This window comes from Eulemur rufifrons, chromosome 19, assembly GCF_041146395.1.
Source record: "Eulemur rufifrons isolate Redbay chromosome 19, OSU_ERuf_1, whole genome shotgun sequence".
NCBI lineage: Eukaryota > Metazoa > Chordata > Mammalia > Primates > Lemuridae > Eulemur > Eulemur rufifrons.
In genome coordinates, this window is record NC_091001.1 from 97,169,472 (window position 1) to 97,189,559 (window position 20,088).

At 56.3% G+C, this 20,088-nt stretch overlaps 1 protein-coding gene across 3 annotated transcripts in view; it reads left to right on the plus strand.

The window, feature by feature from the left end:
• The window catches only part of ADCY3 (adenylate cyclase 3), an 82,380-nt gene that overhangs the window by 50,653 nt on the left and 11,639 nt on the right, over window positions 1-20,088 (plus strand). For all 3 annotated transcript variants that reach the window (XM_069495165.1, XM_069495168.1, XM_069495167.1), the window contains 8 exons: window positions 8,924-9,054; window positions 9,572-9,683; window positions 9,810-9,937; window positions 11,207-11,365; window positions 12,219-12,396; window positions 17,001-17,129; window positions 18,751-18,893; window positions 19,017-19,178. In XM_069495165.1, the coding sequence (XP_069351266.1) occupies window positions 8,924-9,054; window positions 9,572-9,683; window positions 9,810-9,937; window positions 11,207-11,365; window positions 12,219-12,396; window positions 17,001-17,129; window positions 18,751-18,893; window positions 19,017-19,178 (1,142 nt within the window). The remainder of the gene's footprint in view (window positions 1-8,923; window positions 9,055-9,571; window positions 9,684-9,809; window positions 9,938-11,206; window positions 11,366-12,218; window positions 12,397-17,000; window positions 17,130-18,750; window positions 18,894-19,016; window positions 19,179-20,088) is intronic.

Below are 20,088 nucleotides of genomic sequence, written 5' to 3' on the forward strand. Positions count from 1 at the left end.
CTCACGCTGGAGGGTCTTGTTTCCAAGATATGCTGATTTTTCAGTTACGCAGGTCCTCCCTCCTCTGACTTCCCAGGCCTTTGGCTGGAGACAGTGAAGCACTCCTGCCCTGGAGACCAGTCACTCGGCTGACTGCCCTGCCCTGCCCTGCCCACCCCAGCTCTTTGGAGAGCTGTTTGCCTTTGACTTTCCCAGCGTTTAGCTCAGAGACTTGCATAGACGCCCAGTGACTGTTCTTTGAGTGGGGTTGTGACCACATTGTTTGGTTAGGGGCAGTAGGTGTAGGCCCCCTAGTCTAAATGGTGGCACCAGTGGAGTTCCTGAACTTTATACATCGTGGTCCTTTGTCCTCTCATCCGGGAGGGGTGAGCTGTTTGCGCTCTCACCTCCCGTGGCTAGTGGGCATGGTCCTCCTGTCCTTCATTTCCTGCCTCCACCACCTCCTCTACTCAGGTGGTCAGGTCAGGGTGGACACCCTGGTGAGGTCCAGTGACCTTTTGGATTCCAAATGGCCTGGAAGCTCCAAGAATTTGGATAAATCAGGACCAGGACAGACAGGTTTGCAGATCATCTGTGGGTCTGCTCACACCCTGTGATAGGTTGGGTGACATGTATTTGTGTTTATGTGCACATGAGCACACAGCACGTATGTAGGACACACTGGACATGCCCGTCCTACAGACAAGCAGAATTCACACACATCCTGACGCACACACTGTATAGATATTTGTGTGTGTGCACACACACGGCCACCTGGACACTGTTGGTCTCTGCCACTTAGGTCTTCCTCCCTTTTACAAGGATGTTGTAGAAACTTAGCTTCTCACCAGCTAAGCTCATTCGTCCAGATCCCTCCGGGCCACCTTGCTGTAAATAACTCCTGAATGCCTCATCAGAATGTCAGCTGTAACAACTTGGGAGGGCCCCTGGGAGCAGTGCTGGCCACCTTCCTCCATCTCAGTCCTGAGCCAGCACACGGGGAGGCCTGGCGTGAGTCACTGCTGAGGAGAAGGGGGCTTGACTGGCTCCTTCTCAGAACCTGGTGGGGGCCATGTTGACAGACTGCCCTGGTCTGGCGCTCACAGCCCCCATGAGCAGCTTGGCAAATCTGTTTACAGATGAGGAGATCCTGGCCCAGGAGGTTGTGCGGCCAAGGATCCTGCCCCAGGCCACTGTGGCCTCTTCTCCTAGGGACCAGAACACCCACGGCCCTCCACCCCACTCCAAGGCTGCAAACTGCCCAGGGTGGGCCTGGGGTGCTTCTCCCCAGGATCTGGGTGGGTTGTATGCTCTACCTAGAAAGTCGTCTAGAGACTTTAGGGCTTGTTCTGCTTTTTCTTTCTGGACTTTGTTTGGTTCTTTTCCCAAGGAGTATCAGGTCCTTGACTTCTGTTACTGTGCTGTGTGTTTATAGCCATCAAGTAATTGTAGGCTGGGAACCCGCCCTCCTCTCTTTGTGCAGAGCCACATCTCAGCGCCCGGGCCTCCGCCCCCAGAGTTTGGCCAGACCCCCCCTCTGGGCCGGCCTTCCGTAGCCGTCTCACCCGGCGTCACCACCTCTCGGGGCAGCACGTTCTGTGAACGGTTTAACTCTTAAAAAATTCTTCTTCCTCTGACAGCAACAATCTGTTCCCCAGCAGCCTTTTCTCATTACCTTCTTCTCTGGGGGCCTCCAAAGCGAGTCCCCTCCCTTTTCCACGCAGCAGCTTTCCTCGGACCCGAAGACAGCTCCGTGGTCCCTCAGGGTCCTCTCTTCCCCCGCTGATTCCAGCTTCTCGGCATCAGCCCATCCTCACTCGGGTGCTGGGACCCAGGCTCCTTCACCTCGTGCTGGCTCCCTGACGAAGGCCTCGGTGATCTGAGGACCTGGGGCCGTGGACCCAGCCTCGCGCAGCAGGTCTGGGGCCCTTATTTTCTGTCACACAGCCCAGGGCCAAGGGACTTGTTTAGGCAACGACTTTATGCTGGGGATTCATTTAAAATCTAATAGCATCTCAGATGGCAGATGTCCCGCCACAGTATTGGTACACAGTGCCTTCCCCTTCTGTTCTCCTGCGGTTGGTTTTGGGGACTCAAGTAGAGGTTATTACATTTCTTCCTTTTGAATTTCATCCTGTACATCTCCCCAGGTCACTGAAGCAAAATGCATATTAACCAGTTGTCCTAGTGACAGGCTATCCACGCATTCTATAAATACATGCTCTGTCTCTTCTGAAAAGTTTCCCTTCTGGAAGGGTTTACACTTTGCACAAAGAAAGAGGCCTCAGAGATCACCCATTTTGCAGATGAGGAGCCAAGCCTGCAGGGGCAAAGTGCTTGTCCGGGGTCCCAGGGGCAACCGGAGGGTCTGGGTCACCGGCCACCCTGCCAAGGCCCACAGAGGTGCTAGGCGGGCCCCTTCTGCAAGGGGGACCCACCTCAGGAGTGGCTGGCTGGATCTGACAAGGGCGGGGGCCCACAGAATGTTCTGGTGGACTGCAGGAGCCCTGATAAGGGTTTGTAGAGCAGCATTATCTGGTCCTTACTAGATACGTAAGGTCCAGGCACTTCTTGGACATTCCCATTCGTGGCAGAAGAGCACATCCCAGGGCAGATGAAGGAATCAGGGTGTGAATAAACCACAAAAACCCACTGATTCCAGGGGTCAAAGAGCTCTGGGTTCTAGTTCTGAGTCTGCCACTAACTCTTTGGAAGATGAAACAAACTTCACCCTTCTGTGCTTGGTTTTGTCACTGCAGACTGGAGGCAGTATTGAACATATATGAAAATACAGGGTCGATGCAAAAGTTTTATCAAAGAGGTGGGGTGACTTTGACTGTCGGTCAGTAGTGTCTGGTGAGGTGCTGTGTTCATGAGAACTGCACAAAGCAGCCAGCCTGCGTGGTTATTCTGTCACTTGGTTCCCTGAGAGGGCTCTCCCGTCCTGTGTTGGCTGTGAGTCTCCTGGCTTCATACCTGGCCATAGGTGTGCCTTGTCAGGTCATGTCCAAGCAGACTTACATGTGGAGCCAGCCCAAGGGCCTTCAGGGATGTTCCCTTTCTACGAAAATTGTGGTAGTTGTGGAGTAGCTGGGGTCAGGGTTAAGACCACAGCTGGAGGCAACAGGAAGTTTTGTGTTTGTTTCCAGTTTTAAAATTATTTTAAAAAGAACAACAACTACGACTGCCACATGGCAACTTTGAAAAACATTTAAAGTTTTCTCTTAATTCTATCTGCCCAGTTAAATTATCCTTTTCTCTTTTGCATATGTCCCTCTGCCTTTATGTATGTGCACACATATATCCCAGCAACACCACAGAATACAATTTTTTTTTTCTTTAAGAGAGTCTCCCTCTGTCACCCAGCCTAGAGTGCAGTAGCGTCATCATAGCTCACGGCAACCTCAAACTCCTGGGCTCAAGCGATCCTCCTGCCTGTCTCCGAGTAGCTGGGACTACGGGTGTGCACCACCATGCCTGGCTAATTTTTTCAAATTGTAGTAGAGATGAAGTGTCGGTCTTGCTCAGGCTGGTCTCAGACTCCTAAGCTCAAGAGATTCTCCCGCATCAGCCTCCCAGAGTGCTAGCATTACAGGCACAAGGCTCCGCTCCGGGGCAGAATACAGTTTTGTGTCCCGTTCTTCTCTCTCATCATTTTCTTGGTGCAGTAGTTTTCATCATGATCATTTTTAAGGTTGCGTAATCTTCCATCCAGAGGATGTGTCGCAGTTTAATTAGCCACGTGCTGAGCATTTAGGCTACTTACAGTTTTCCCCACAGGTGTTAAGTCATGCTGCGATGCAGATCTTCTCACACATCCATCTTTGTACTTCTACTGGATCATTTCCTTTGGCTAAATTCCCAGAAGAGCCATTAATGGGTCAAAGGCTTGATGCATTCTTATGACTCCTGAAATGTACAGCAACTGCTATTTTTGGAAGCACAGGTTCTGCCTCCATGCTGGGGACACCAAGCCACATCTATCCCTGAGCAACCCTGGCCTGCCTGGGTGGCCCCTCTTCCCTCCCTGGGTTCCCCTCTGTGGGACCCACCACGCAAGTAAACCTGGATCCCAGCCTTCTTCCTTCCCCAGGAACACAAGTGATGGGTGTTGGGGTCTTTAACCTGGGCCCTGAGAATGGGTATCAGGATCCTCTGTGTGTGTATGAGAATTTTTCTGGAAGATCCAGAGCTAGCATCACACATTCATGCAAGGGTCCAGGATGCATGATTGGGTTTAGAATCTTTGAAATCTAAGGGCAAACAAGGTTAGCACCAATAGGGAGACACCAACAAAGTGGTGTCACGAGGAGGGAGGAACAGGCATACCTGGGAAGGGGCCAGGGGCTTTCTGGAGAGGTGACATGCAGTGGGTGTTGAAAGTGGGTAGGGAGGGGTATTCCGCAGAGTGACTCCATAAGCAGAGGAGGACAGTGAGGGGTGCAGAGAAAAGCAGATAGTCCAGCTGGTCTATCCTGAGGGGCCACAGGAGAGAACAGTGGAAGATGGGACCAGAAAGCAGGTGGGTGCCACAGTCAGGGGGCCACCGAGAGTGCTGGGTACAGGTGTCACACAGCTTAGAGGAAGTCCAGATGCCATGTAGAAGGTGGATTGGAGAGGAGGAGCAGTCCTGGCACCAGGGAGACCTGTTTAGAGGCTGCTGTGAGAGTTCCCAGGCCTGGGAGGGGCCGCTCCCCTCCCTTTGACCTCCACCTCTGAGACAGCCCTTTCCCAGAGGCCCTACACTCACAGCGGCCTGCTGCGCCCTTTCTCCTCTGTCACCTTCCTTCTTTGTGCGCCTGCTTCTTTTTTTAAAACTTGTGACTAGGTGTGTTGGCTCACACCTGGACTCCCAGCACTTCGGGAGACTGAGGCGGGAGGATTGCTTGAGGCCAGGAGTTCGAGACCAGCCCGGGCAACATAGCAAGACCTATCTCTATAAAAGTTTAAAAATTAGCTGGGTGAGGTGTCACACACCTATAGTCCTAGCTACTTGGGAGGCTGAGGCAGGCAGATCACTTGAGCGTAGGGGTTCCAGGCTGTAGTGAGCTATGATCACACCATTGCACTCCAGGCTGGGCAACACAGCAAGACACCATCTCTAAAAATTTTTTTAATTAAAATTAAAAAAAAAAAAAAAAAACTGTCTTGTTGCCAGAATGACGTAAGGTGGACTACTTGCCTGCTTAAGCTTTTGAGGTTGACTGTAAGGTTTCCGTAAACCACACGAGTAAATGGGTAGCCTTAATTTACAACCACAGGTCCTTTCTTGTTGTTTTCAGATTGGTATTTATTGATTTTCTGCTTTCAAAACTCATATGTGCTTTGGGCAAAGGCTATGGAAATACATAAAGGAAAAAGTGAAAATCCCCACCCCCCACCCCCCGAGTGAAGCTAACGGCCCCTTGGCTCAGTGTGGACCTTCCGAGGCTCCTGTGTTTTGGGCTCCAGGGCTGTACTGATTTTGTGCCTCTGCCACTGCCACCGCCTCTGTTCTGTGTCAGTGGACAGTGTCAGAGACATTGTTGAGAGGGACACGGGGACTGTGGTCGGGGCAGGGAGCCCCTCACAGAACTGGATTGGACTCTGGTGTCTCCGCGGCTCCAAGGGAACCCAGAGAGGCTTTTCTGGAGGGACAGGGCTCTGAGGCGGGGCCTAAGGGGGCAGGAAGGGCGTGAGCACGTGGGCTTGGGCTGCTGGGTGGCCGCATAGCGAGGTGACTTTCCAAACCTTGCGTTGCGTGTTGCACGTCCCCTCCCTGCTCACACCTACGCCCTCCTCACCGTAGCAGCGCCCTGGGTGCCCACGCTGGCGGGCGGGGTGCTGAGACTTGAACGCAAGGCAGGATCTCCCTGCCCCCTCCGTCGTCCTGCCTGCGCTCAGCAGAGCTGTGAGGCCTGGCTGACCCTGGGACGGCCCACGGAACTCTTTATAATATAAACCTGTGGCCAACTTTGAAGTCCAGAGGGAGATCAGGCCTCGTCTTTTTGAGTCACCTGCTGTCTCGACACCCTTCGCCACACTTTGCATCAGGTGACGTGGGAATAGCTGAAATGCCTTGGGCACGTACTGTGTGTCAGGCACCGTTCTGAGTGCTTTCGGTAATGAACCACCTGGTCCTCACTTTACCGCCTGGGGGACCAGGGCACAGGGAAGGTTCGTGAGTGCCTGGCAGCTCGCGGTGAGTGAGCACCTCCTGTGCGCCAGGGCCGTGCTCCAGCGAGGGCCGGGACCCCCGCACGACTGAGCAGAGGAACGCGGCCCAGAGCTTACCGCTGCCTCCCGCCCCCGCCTCGACACCCCTCAGCTCCACATGCCCCTCAGGACTGTGGCAGCTGGCGCCCCGGTACCCGCCAGAGCTGGCAGGGCCCGTCTCTGGCTTTTCTTGAAAACCCTCCTGAAGGCTCATCTTCTCCCCAAGGGAAGCGCTTTCCCCACGGTGCCCGGTTAGAGTCTGGGAAACGTCCCTGGCCAAGGGAGGGAGGGTGCCAAGCACCCAGGTCGCCCCAATGTCAGGCACTTGCTCTGTCTGGGCTGCGCTGGGAGAACCTGCTTCTACTTCCGGGCAAGGGTGGGGCCGGGGCAGGGCGCACTGCGGTTATTTTGGGTTCTCGTTCCTGAGCTGTAATGATGCCATTACGAAGTCTTTAACAGTGAGGAGACATCACTGTGGAAATGGATGACAGTGAAACCCCTGTAAGTGCTTCGGGCTGGAGCCAGCGCCAGTCACACTTGTTTGTCCTAATGGTGTGATTCGGTGCAAGAAAGATGATTAATTCTCAGCATAAAGCCACAGAGCACAGGAGAGAGGGACCCCGTGTGGCAGGGTGGGGCTCCTGGTGGGGGACCGTGCCGGGAGAAGGGAGGGGCTGCCCCTACAGCAGAGCTGGTTCCCCCAGGGGAGGCCAGGCGCCAGCCCTCTGGTTTACGGGGTGCGAGTACCCCAGTCTCCGGAGACCTCTTGACACCTCCACCCAGAAGAGAGGAGTTGACCCCCCACCTCAGCTCTGTCCCTCTCCTGCCCCGGAGCAGGTGCGTCTGGCGTGCAGTTGAGCTGGGCTGTCCCGGGCCTCGGTGCACTGAACACGGCAGAGCTGGCCTCAGCGGGAGGTGAGGTCCCTGCACCTGCCCCAGTGGCCTGAGACCCGCAGCCTCAGTGCCACTGTGGTCTAGTGAGCCCTGATCAGGCCTCAGGTGCCGAGGACCGAGCCATCAGCTCTTGGTTTTCTGGCCACCCCAGACCCAGGTAACCCCTGTGACCTGCACTCAGGACACAGAGCTCCTGGACATCCTGAGCCCCACCCGCCTCACTCGGACTTCCGGCAGCCGAGCCCTGGCGACACCCTGGCCTCGTCACCTGCTCTGCCCTGGGAGTCAGTGGCTGCTGCTCTCCAGCCACATCTCTGCTCTCTACTGTCCCCACTGTGCCCATCTGTGGCTTCTGCATCTCAGCCCTTGGACACAGCCTCTGCCTCCCCCAGGTGGCCTCACTTGCTTTGCTGCCTGGCCCTCAAGCCTCAGTGTACTCACTTCCTTGCCATTAGCCAGTTCTTGTGCCCTTGAGCTTTCACAGTTTCCGTCCTACAAAACCTCAACTTGAGGTTGTCCCTCAAGTTACTCCCATCGTCCTTCTCCAGCCACCATCACCTTCCTCCCTGCAGGGGCACAGGGACAGCCTTCCCCTCTTGGCAGGGCTCCCCGCTGGGTCTCGCTCCTCGACTTCCCGCCCTCCAGCACCTTGTGCTGTCAGTCGTCCCCCGCTCCTCTCTCCCTTCTGCTCGGTCTGTCCCATGGCTTCCAGGGCTCAGCCCGCTGGTCTCTCCTGAGCGTCCCCTGCGGGGCACCCCCGCATGGCAGCCCACAGCCCTCAGAGCCAGACTCCTACCTTCCCCTCTTGTCTGCTGCTCCTTTGTTCCCAGTTTCGGGATGGCACCATCCTCCCACATGCCCAAGCCACAAACAACTTCTGAAAAGAGCCACATAGTAAATATTTTTGGCTTTGCCGGCCATATGGTCTCTGTCAGAACCGCTCGGCTCTGCCATTGGAGGCAAAGGCAGCCAGAGACAATAGGTAAACAAAGCGGTTGGCTGGGTGCCGATAGAATTTTATTAACGAGAGCAGGCAGCAGCCAGAGTGCGCCCACAGGCCACAGTTCGCTGACCCCTGGGCTAAGCGGTGCCTGGCTCTCAAGCCACATTCCTGTTTCTGCCTCCACTGAAATACGTGCAGGTCCCTGACCCTGACCCTGGTATAGTTTTGTGCCTGTGCCTGTGTGTACGTGGCCCCTCTGACAGGAGCGCTCTAGCATCTGGTCTTCAGGGCCTGGCCGGGGCTCGCTTCCGGGAAGGCTCCTGATGCCTCCTCCCCTGTCACTTGCATACTCCGCTGCCCCCCTCTCCAGTCACGGAAACTACCTCGCTGCGCTGGGCGTGCCTGCCGGTGTCCGCCATGGGACCCTCAGCTCTCTGAGGTGTAAACTTGCGCTGGTTTTATGTCACGGGCACCTTGTGTGGCACCTGGTACACAGGAGGTCTCCAGGTCGAATCTGAATTTCAGACACGGTGGGTGACAGGAGGTGACTCGGCAGAGATCTTGCCCCCAGGGCTCACACTGTAGTAGCTGACACAGGGACTGTCACATTTCTTGTGGCATGAGGAGGATGCTGAGCACAGAGCCAAGCTTGGGTGTTTCTGAGGCACCTCTGACTGCTCTGAAGGGGCTGTCACAGCTCTGAGCTTTCTCAGGGCCGGATGCCGCCTGTCCTGGGCCCCTGGCTGCTTCCCCATGCAGGTCTGCGAGGGCTCTGTGGAGGAAGTCAGCGTGGTTCCTGGCTGACGTCTCTCGCCAGGACCAGGGGATTTCTCCCCAGAAGTATCTGAACTTGCCCCTAGAAAAGTCAGGCCAGGCCCTGCCCTCCCCTCTAACCCTCTGCTGCTCTCCCAGGAGAACCTCATGCTTTCCATCCTGCCCAAGCACGTGGCCGACGAGATGTTGAAGGACATGAAGAAAGACGAGAGCCAGAAGGACCAGCAGCAGTTCAACACCATGTACATGTACCGCCACGAGAACGTCAGGTGCGCTGGCCCGCGAGGCTTGGGCTCAGCAGCAGAACAGGCCGAGAAGGGACGCGCCTCTGTGGGCCCTGCCGAGCACCGAGGGCTGTGAGAGTTTTCCTGGGACCTCCCGATGGCCCCGCGGGAGAAGCTGGCAGACGTCAGCTGCACTGTGCTTGAAGCTGCCTGGTCCGACCCCATCCTTGGACAGACATCACCTGGGGCGGGGAAGGGACTCCTGTGAGGTCTCCCAGCTGTTCAGGGCCAGCGCTGGGGCTGGACCCGTGATTCCAGGCAGAAGGATGTGCCCAGCCCAGGGCAGGAGTGGGGCAGTGTGGGTAGTCCCCAGGCGCCACGGGGCAGGGAGGCCTGCGGAGGGGAGTGTCAGAGCCCTGACTTTGCCCGGGGGTGCCAGGGTCTCACTGCTCTGGGGGTTGAGCAAAGGCCTGCTCCCCCGTCATCCTGGCTGCCCTGTGGCTGGGGCAGGAGTGGGCGGTGGAGTCGTTGCGCCTCACTGCCTGCGGTTCCCTCCTCGCAGCATCCTCTTCGCGGACATCGTGGGCTTCACCCAGCTGTCGTCTGCCTGCAGTGCCCAGGAGCTCGTGAAGCTGCTCAATGAGCTCTTTGCCCGCTTCGATAAGTTGGCAGCTGTAAGTACCCGACCCTGCAGCGTTCAAGCCCTGCCTGACCCTCCCGGCTCCCTCACTTTCTCCACTTGTCCTCCTCTGCCCTCGTCGCCACTCCCCTGTGGCTGAGGAGGGACTCTGCGCTTTCAGAAATACCACCAGCTGCGGATCAAGATCCTGGGCGACTGTTACTACTGCATCTGCGGCCTGCCCGACTACCGGGAGGACCACGCCGTCTGCTCCATCCTCATGGGGCTCGCCATGGTGGAGGCCATCTCGTGAGTGCCTCTGGGTACCTCGGGGCGGGGGGTCCCAGGGCACGTGCAGGGGCCCGACCCTGCACCCGGGGGAAGCAGGCCTCCCTCCCCAGTCCGGCAGGTGCCAGCCAAGGCCCCGTGGAGGGGTCCACTGGGGACATGGAACGCGGCTCACTGGGATGCAGCACTGGTTGACAGCGGCTCAGTCCCCAGCTCCGGGAAGTCAGGGCGTGGCTTACCGTCCCCACAGCCGAGGGACATTGCCGGACCTCCGCAGCCTCTGGGCGTGCTTTCCGGCCGTAGTCCACGTTATTTGTTTTGCTGGCAGTAGCTGTGAGAGTCATCGCGCCACCTCACGGGTGCTGGGATGCCCCTCACGTCTCCATCTCTTTCCCTCAAGTTTTTTCTCACCATGACCCCCCCAGGCAGGTGGGTTCAGGGACTGTCCTGCCCATCTCTCCAGGAGGTGACTGCTGAGGCCACATGATGTGGCGGAGACCGTGAGGGAGGTGAACTGTCTTCCCCCCACTCTCCCCACTTGTCACTGCTCCAAGAGGCCTTGGAGATCTTGGGAAGGACGGTCCCTTGGTGACTGAAGCTCTCTGGTGGGCCGGGTGACAGCAGCACCCCAGTGGGAAGGGAAGCACCTGCCGAGGCTCCTCCCCCGCGGGTGGAGTCCAGGAGCTGGGCTCACCCTTCACCGCTGTCGCTGAGCGGGTGGCTTTGCATTTTTACAGTCTTCCAGGTTAACCCCCCTGTAGAATCGGCAAGATATAAATGCCTTTAGCCCAGGGGTGGGGGGCAGTGGTTCAGGATTAGAAACCTCAGCTTCCTCTCCCGTCCCCATGAGGCGAATTTCTGAATTTCGTATTTGCCCCTTCCTGGAGCTCGCAAGCAGGGAGCTGTTCACGGCTGTTTGTTCACCTCTGAGTCTGCAGCACCTAGAACGTGCCTGGCGCTCATAGACGCTCAGTGAAATCCTCACTGCGGAGTGAACAAACAAGGGGGAGACAGAAACTGCAGGTCCTTCAGGGGACGGAGGGAGGGGAGGAGAGCGGCTCTGCCGCCGTCCCACCGGCCTGTGACTGCCGACTGGGCTCCGGCCTTGGCCTGCGTCCGGCCCGCGGCACGTCGTGTGCTCAGATGCAGGCAGAAGGCTGCGGGGCACCTGCTGGGCCCCCTCGGCCGGAGGGGAAGGGGAGCCCGTGCAGAATCCTCCTGCAGGGGGTTGGGGGCTGGCCGCCTTGTGAGGGCCACGCCCCGACCCCTCCTTTCCCTGTGACCTGGCAGGTATGTGCGGGAGAAGACCAAGACCGGGGTGGACATGCGTGTGGGGGTGCACACGGGCACCGTGCTGGGGGGCGTCCTGGGCCAGAAGCGCTGGCAGTATGACGTGTGGTCCACCGACGTCACTGTGGCCAACAAGATGGAGGCCGGTGGCATCCCTGGGTGAGCGCCCCTTCCAAGTGGGCAGGTGTGAGGACCAGGGGAGGGGACCATCCTGTCCATCCCTCGGGGCTGTGGTCCAGATGAGGGACAAGGGGCCTCAGAAAAGGCCCTCCCCACCACAGGGGCAGCACTCCGTCCTGCCCCTGCGCCTGCCCCTGGCTGAGGCTGTTCTGAGACCTCCTCGGGGTGCCTGCCTCCTTGGGCCCGATGCTGGCTGTGGCTTCTGCCAGGACCCCTGCAGCAGTCTCCCCTCCGTTACCCACTTGGGGGCTTCCCCAGCTCTGCTGATGTCACAGCCCGGTCTCCCCAGAGGGTGGTATTGCTAGTAGCGGTCAGCTAACAGGCTCGGAGGCAGGACTTGGAGGTTACAAGGCGCTTGCATGTCTTACAGGGCCAGCTGGACAGGCCCTGCATGTAGGGGGGACAGGCTACGGGGGGCTCAGCTGGCCTTTCCCACCTGGGTCAGGGAGCTTCCTTCCAGGCAGTTCCGATTCTCTCCCTCAGTTGTGACTCCTCAGAGATGGGTTTCTTACCCCTTGGCAGCAGGCAAGGTGAGGAAGTCAGACCTTACCCCTTTAGAGTTCAGAGCAGACTTTTAAATTCCTCATCATGTTTGATACTCTCAGCAGCCCATGCGGAAAAACTATTACTGTTTAGGAATTAACACTGAGGCTGAGAGGGGAGCAGGCGCCCACTGTCCCCACGGCTAGATAGTGGCGGGACTACCTCTGCCCCACGTGCCTGGGGACACAGGTCCGGGCAGCAGCCCGTGCCGCCGTGGTTGGCCGACCCCGTGCGGGTGGGTGAGGGCTGCCTCTGGCCGGTGCTCAGGGACTCTCTGGCTGCGATCCAGGCGCGTGCATATCTCCCAGAGCACCATGGACTGCCTGAAAGGAGAGTTCGACGTGGAGCCGGGCCACGGGGGCAGCCGCTGCGATTACCTGGAGGAGAAGGGCATTGAAACCTACCTCATCATCGCGTCCAAGCCAGAGGTGAAGAAAACGGCCACCCAAAATGGCCTCAACGGCTCGGTGAGTCCCCACTCTACCCGCCGGATTAGGGGGTCGGGAAGGAAGGGTTCATGCAAGACTGTAGAGTAGGAGCTGGCAGGACTTGAAGGTGGCTGGCCCTGAGCGGTGGGGGCAGGTCGAGTCCCACTGGGCAAGAGACCAGTGGAGCACCTTTCAGAGGGAGGGCTGCTTCCTGGGGGAGATCGTGTGATGCATGGCAGGTTGAATTTAAGGTGACTATTATGTATCCCGAGACAACATCCAGAAGGGGCGGCCACTGGGAGTGTGTAGGTGGCACTCAGGAAAGTGGCTGAGTTGGGGATATGGTCCCCTGAATGGAGGAAGTGGGTGTAGCCGCAGGAGTGACGCGGACGCCAAGGGAGAGGGGGCACAGCGGGAATGTGGGTGGGGGTGACTCGTTCTCCAGGAGAACTGAGGCCGGGAAGGTCTGAGGGGGACTGAAGGTGTGGGACAGAAATGACAGAGCCATCATGTGGTCCTGCCCTCCCGGCTGGTCTTTGTGCGGGGTCCATTGTGGCTCTGCAGCCTGAAGCCCTCAGCAGGTTCCAGTAAACCCCCTGACGGTCCGTCTGATTCGAAGCCACCAGCAGCTGGTGCAGAAATTGATCCTTTACCGTCAAAACTCTTTGTTCATTCAGTTAGGAGAATCCGTCCAGTGAGACTTTTAACAATTAAAGAGTTTGGTGGCTCTGGGATGTCATGTCCTTTAGGGCCACCCAGGGCTGAGGCTGTGCCTAATTGCGGCTAAAGCAAAGCTCGCTCTGGTGCGGCTGCAGGAGTGATCTCTGAAGAGGTTACTCCTGAGAAAGTTTTAAGAGAAAACTAGACCCCTTCTTCCCTCCCCTGGCGAATGCGACAACTAGCAAATCAGTCAGACACGCAGGAGAGTCATCTGTTCCACAGATCTGATCGTAGCCACTATTTATCGAGGCCTTGTTTGCATCCCTCATCCTACTTGATCCTCCAGACAGCCCTGCGGGAGGGGCTGTCATGCCCACTTTGCAGAGGGGGAGCTGAGGCCCAGCCCCTCGCGTGAGCTGCAGACCCAGCGATTCTGAAACCGAAGCTCTGCTCCCGCCCTGCCAGCCACGTTGCCTCTCCATGTCTGTCGGGTCTGCCCTTTCGTGCAGGTCACACTGCTCAGCTGGGAGGAGCACAAAGGTGGATGTGACATGTTCCATACCCTCTAGGTGCTAAATGTTAAAGCAAAGGACAGGACAGCGTATTTTGTGCTAAGTGTGAAGTCTCAGCTGCAGCAAATGCTCTTAAGAACCCCGAAAAGTATTAGTAGGAAGCCATCTTTCAGAAGATTAGAAAATTTCAGGATGGTAATTAGAGCCCCGTGAAATCAGACTTGACCTTGCTACCAAATCCACGAGTTGTTCATGTTTTTAAGAGTACGAGATGCAGCACTTTGTATACTCACCGGGACAAATTACAAATGTACCTTGTTACTACTATTCTACTAAAGTTGACGGTAATTTAGCTACCTTTGAGAGGTGCTAGGAAATTTACAATTACTGGCATATGTAATTTTTAATAAATTGGAAAATGCCATTCTTGTTTAAAAAATTACCCACAGATTTGGTTTTACTAGGGACCACTTTAAAGTCACAAAGCAGCAGTCAAATATTTGTCTTCGTGACACCACCACTCATTCTTGTTTGTTCTAGTGTTGTATTTTACTTTGTTTCCTCGTTTTATTTAAGAAACCCTTGCAAGGTGCATAGGTTGAGTCAGGACTTCTCAGCACTTGCCGCCCTGTGAGGATTACAGGTGGGGGAACTGAGGCACAGGAAGCCTTGCTCGGCAGAGTTCTTTTTATGAAGCTGCTGTGCTTGAGTCCTTGTGACGTTTTACAGTCAGAAACAACTGGAGTTCACTGACACACAGCGTAACACATCGGCATGGAGGCTCTGGGACAGTTGGGACAGGGGCCCTGCTGTGTGTCCCCCAGCTGCTGCCTGCACAGGACAGGAGCACAGTCCGTAGCACGCTTCATCAGACAGATACATACAGTGGTACTGTTTCCAGTATGAGCGGCGTTTGCTTTTTAAGACTTCTTTCACTGACATTTTGAGCAAGCTAGGTTTTCGATATTTTTGTAAAGTTGATGTTTAACAATTTCTTAGTGCCCCTGCCTGAAAAACATAAATTTCTAGATGTGAAGTACTGGTTTAAAGGTTATGTATGTTTACAGTTTACTCATGCTGCCTACCCACTCCCCTCTGCCACCCCAGCCATGCCCTTGATACCACTGGGCACTTACTTTTATCTCTCTCTTTTTTTTTTTTTTGAGACAGAGTCTCATTCTGTCATCCAGGCTAGTGTACTATAGAGTGCAATGTGATCACTGCAGCCTCAAACTCTTGGGCTCAAGCGATCCTCCTGCCTCAGCCTCCCCAGCAGCTGGGACTATAGGCATGTGACACCACGCCTGGTTAATTTTTCTATTTTTTGTAGAGATGGGGTCTTTCTATGTTGCCCAGGCTGGTCTCAAACTCCTGGCCTCAAGCCATCCTCCTGCTTCCCAAAGTGCTGGGATTACAGGCATGAGCCACCACACTTGGCCTATCTTTGTTAATCTTAAAGGTGAAACTGTGATATCTCATTGTTTGAACCTCATTTCTTTAATTTTTAGTAGGGCTGAGCATTCTTTAACATGGCTGTCGGCCAGGTGATTTTCTTCTGTGAATTGTATATTCATTTCTAACCTTTCATGCCTCTTTTTTTTTAATTTGTAGAAGCTCTTTGTTAATTAGAAAAATTAACCCTTTGTCATATGCCATTGATCAAATACTCAGGCATCCGCTGTGTTCAGTCTCCTCTCAGGGAACTTAAAAGTTTAGCTGCTGTAGATGATTCCAGTTGTCTTAACTGCCAGGCTGTGTGACAGCCGTCGGCCCCCACGTGCACGGGTACGTGACCCACTTGGGGCCGCTGTCCCAAGCCCACGTGATTAGCTTAGCCATTGTTTAGAGTCTCCCACGCACAGGCACTGGGATAGGGCAGTGCGAGATCACTGAACTACGCAGCGGTCCCCGAGTCAGAAGGAACGAAGCAGCAGTGACTGAGACGGGAAAGACGATGCGTGCATGCGGGAGGAATGGCAGTGGGGAGAGGTTAGGAATGAGAGTAACTTCTCTGGAAGTCATAGGAGTAAACACAGTTCTGTTTGCAGAACTCTCTCCCTGTCCTTTAGCTGAATAAAGTGAGAAGAACGAGAGTTTGAGGATAATTATCATAATGAATCCTTCCCAAAGTGTTAAAAAGCTTCTGAGACATCTCCCTATGGACACTAACCTTGTTGTCAATCTCATCTAGTCTCGTCGTTTTAAATGCCAGCTCCCAAATTTGTATCTCCAGCCCCAGCGGCTTCCCTGCACTCAGCATGTGGCCACTTGTAGGACTCGGTTTGTGCCTGTAACGGGACCTCCAGAGCTCCTGCTCTTCCTCGGTCCCCCCATCCCGATGAACAGCAACGCCATCCTTTTCATCGCTCAGACCAAAAGACTGGAAGTCAGCCTTGACTCCTCTCTTTACAGTCCACAAGCAAGTTCTGTGGACTCTCCCTGCGAGTCAGTCCCCCCACTCCCCACAGCCCCTGAGCCCCCTCTCGTGCCTGGACCCCTGCAGAGTTCTCCATCCTGCCTCTACCCTTGCCCCTCCGCCCTCTTTCTCAACACAGCAAGTGAAATTCTGTCACTCCCCTGTTCAACGCCCCCCTTTGGTCTTCCAGCCCACTCGGGGTAAAAGCGGAAGGCCCGATAGAGGTCAGTGAGGCCCCGTGCAGCCTGGCCCCTGCCTCCCTATTTTCCACTCGCTACTCCAGCAACGCCGGCCACTGGGCGGTTGCACAAATGCTCCAGGCACACGCTTGCCCCAGGCCCTGTGCACGGGCTGTTCTGTCTTCCCGGAGTGCTTGCTCCCCGGGTAGCTGTGTGATTGCTCCTCCAGGTCTTCGTGGAAATGTCATCTGCACAGTGACACCTGCTCTCTTTCCAGTCAGACTCCCTGCCAATCCCTGTGCCGACCCTCCTGCTCTCTCTTCCTGCGTGGCATAGCGCACTGTCTCCTGTGCCCTATGTAATTTTACCTACTTGTTACTGTGCCTTTCCTCATTGGGTCGCGAGCTCCACAGGTCAGGACATTCTGTCTGTACCCCCAGGCGTTAGAACAGTTCTTATCACGTAGTAGGCACTCAGTAAATAATGAATAAATGAATGAACTCTTGCCCTGCGTTACAGTGTTTAACTTATTCTATCAAGGAAAAATACTGGCCACTGGGGGAACTGGCATTTGGCAGGGATCTACATCAAAAACACCTGTGAGTCACTATCATTGAATTGCTGTTTTAGAAATGAGAGTTGGAACAACTGGGTCTTTCTCTGCTTCAAAAATTTTTAATGGAAATTGATACTAGAAAATTAAAAGCATTTTAAAATTAATATTCTAGAGGAGGAACTGAATAGTGGAGTTCGTAAGTCAATGAGGCTTCCAAAACTCCAGTGGGAAGATTCCAGACTGATTATAAACCAACCACTGGCTGGGACGGGCAGGTGGCAGTGTCCTGGGTCCCCGATGACCACTGCTTTCCACCACAGGGCCTGCCGAACGGAGCCCCGACTTCCTCCAAGCCCAGCTCCCCGGCCCTCATTGAGACCAAGGAGCCCAATGGGAGCGTCCACGCTGGTGGTTCCGCGTCGGAGGAGCCTGAGGAACAGGACGCCCAGGTGCGTGCAGGGCTGAGGGCAGGAGGGCTCACAGGCCAGGACGTGGGCAGGGACAGGAAGGTAGCGAGTTGCTGCAGCGAGAGTCGTGTGCTAGGGGTGGGAGACCGGGCCGCTAGCCCAGGATCTGCTCCTTTTTAGCACTGCGGCCACGGGCAGGACACCCCCTCTGGCTCCCCCAGCCCTGCCGTCTCCTCATCAGTTACGTGGAGAGGGTAGGTGAGGTCAAAGGAGGTGCTCCCTCTGAGGCCCTGAATCCTGTAGCTGTGAGCTCAGCGAGGACATCCACAGACAATCCTGTAGGATCCGAGACTGTTTGGGAAGTGGGACTTCAGAGCTGGGCTCACCCCTCTGGCCAGGCTCCAGCCCCACAAGCCCCATGCGCAGAGGGGGCGTTTCCAAAGCCCACTAGAGTGAGGAATCGGCGTGCTGTCCCAGAGGCAGGGCACCGCTTGGAATTTGTCCACTGCTGAAGAGCTGCTTGAGCATGTGCACTGATAAAGGTGGGTGCTGTGGAGACTGGACTGTCTGCCTCGCCAAGGTTGCGCGTCACTGCGTCGGGGAGACAGAAAAGTTGTCCCTGATGCCTTTAGATCAGACGCTGGAGAACAAGGTAGACAGGGCGTGCATACAGTGAACTGGGTTTTTTCTTGAATACCAAACATTCAATAGCTCTTCCTTGTCGCGATTTTCTTGTTAAGAAGTGCAAATACAGATGTGATGTTACCTACTAGCAAGGAGGACACAGACGCAGCTTTAGCAGCCTGTGACTTTGTGTGTCCTCTCCATTAGCCAGTGTCACACTGCTCCAGGATGTGCCTCATGGACTGAGGTTCTTGGTGTTGGAACAGACCATCCACATGACTTTGCAGAGAAGAATGGGGCTGGGGGAACATGCATTATCTGGGGGTCACACTCAACCAGCGGCCCACCTGCATTAAGACCAGGGCCTTGGTTCTGCCCCCAGACGCTCTAGGACCCCTTTGGGCGGCTCTGACGTGCCGGGTCCCAGTTACTGTTTGGACTGGCGGCTGTGGGACCACAGTCGGGATTCTCGTCCGTAGAGCTGATGCTTTTCCTCTGTGATGGGAATAAAATGGTGGCGGGTGCCCAACTCCACCTGCCCCGGCCCGTGTCAGCCACCAGTGCAGGGACAGCCTTTTCTCCATCGCTTTTCCCCTCATGGCTCGTTTGCCAGCTTCCTAAGCCCTGGGCTTGGGGATCATTCCTGTCCCCAGGGTGCTGGTGTGTGTGGCCGTGTGACCCCCATCCACGCAGCAGGATGTGCCAGGACTGCGCCAACCCGGCGGCTGCCTCAAATTCCAGGTCTCCTGCCCGGGAGCCGGGGCTGCCCCATGACACTGCCGTCAGTGACCGTCACCGCAGAGTGCGGTTGGGGCCCAGGGAGAGCAGGAAGGACTGGAGCTTTGGTCGAAAGCCAAGCAGGATGGAGCCAGTGGGAGTGTGGGGAAGACTTTGCCGGAAAGGGCTTTTAGAGCTGCAAGGATGAGTCTTCATTAGTGTGGTCTTCTCTGCTCCCTTCCTCTCCCACCTCCGTCTCTCCCGACTCCTCCCCACCACTCTGTCCCATCTGTCCCACTGACTCTGCCGCCCTGGCTTACAGGCCGACAACCCCTCGTTCCCCAACCCTCGCCGGAGGCTGCGCCTTCAGGACCTGGCCGACCGGGTGGTGGACGCCTCCGAGGACGAGCATGAGCTCAACCAGCTACTCAACGAGGCCCTGCTCGAGCGAGAGTCTGCCCAGGTGTAAGTGGCCTGCAGACTTCCCGGCCCTCACCCTAGGCGCTCCTCCCCCGGCACGGGGCTCAGGCCCTGGAGGCCAGGGCAGGTGTTGCCTTTGCGACTTGTGGGGGCTTGTTTCTGCTGCAGGGTGAAGAAGAGAAACACCTTCCTCCTGTCTATGCGCTTCATGGACCCCGAGATGGAAACCCGCTACTCGGTGGAGAAGGAAAAGCAGAGCGGGGCCGCCTTCAGCTGCTCCTGCGTCGTCCTGCTGTGCACGGCCCTGGTCGAGATTCTCATTGACCCCTGGTGAGGGAGGCGCGGTGGCGGGAAATGACAGCAGGGGAGCGGGAAGGCCTTGAGCTTCCTAAGTCACAGTGGCGTGAGGGGGGCTGGGGACCTCAGCTGGAGCCTGAAGTCAGCTGCAGACCTTGTCCCTGTCCCCACTGGAGTAGGCCCAGGGAATGCTGGGCTGTGCCCGGGCCCCTCCTGCTTTCTGCCCCTGGGTTCCGGGGTGGCACTAGCACCAGGTGGGATGTCTCCGGGGCCGAGAAAGCTGAGGGGGACAGAGGCCTTAGCTGGGCGAGCCCCAGAGTGGTTTTTGGGACAAAGATGGAGACGCTGCCTCAACCTCAGTCACCAAGACCCACCTGGCCTTTCTTTCTTGGCTCACCTTAGTACAGAGAGATTTTAGGCTCCGGGTGCAGAACGATGGCCTCCTTAACATAGCAGCAGGTCGTCGGGGCAAGGTGGGGCGTCCCGGCATCCTTGCCCCAGCTGTCGAAGCCCTACCTGAGGGTGACTGCCATCCTCCCGCCACCCCCCTCCCCGTGGCTGGTCAGCACTCCCTCCTACCTGAGGGTTCCCATCAGAGAGGAGGGGTGGGGAGTCCTATGCAGATGGCAGTTTGGGGAACTATAAAGAGCCTTGGACTCAGTCGCCCCCTCTGCGGTTCTGCACGCGTGACCCTGGGCAGGTCGATGAAGGCCGTGGAGCAGCAGTTTCCTCATCTGTAGAACGAGGGTAACATCTGCCCTGGCCGACTCTCAGGGTTGTCGTGAGGATCAGGTTTGTTCGTCGTTGCACAGACACCTGCTGATGGTCTGCTCTGCACCTGGCGTTAAGTCTGGGTGTACAGCAGTGAACACGCGTGCGAAAATCCCTGCCCGCATGGAACTGCGTCCCAGTAGGGAACACGGGCATAAACCATTACTTAATC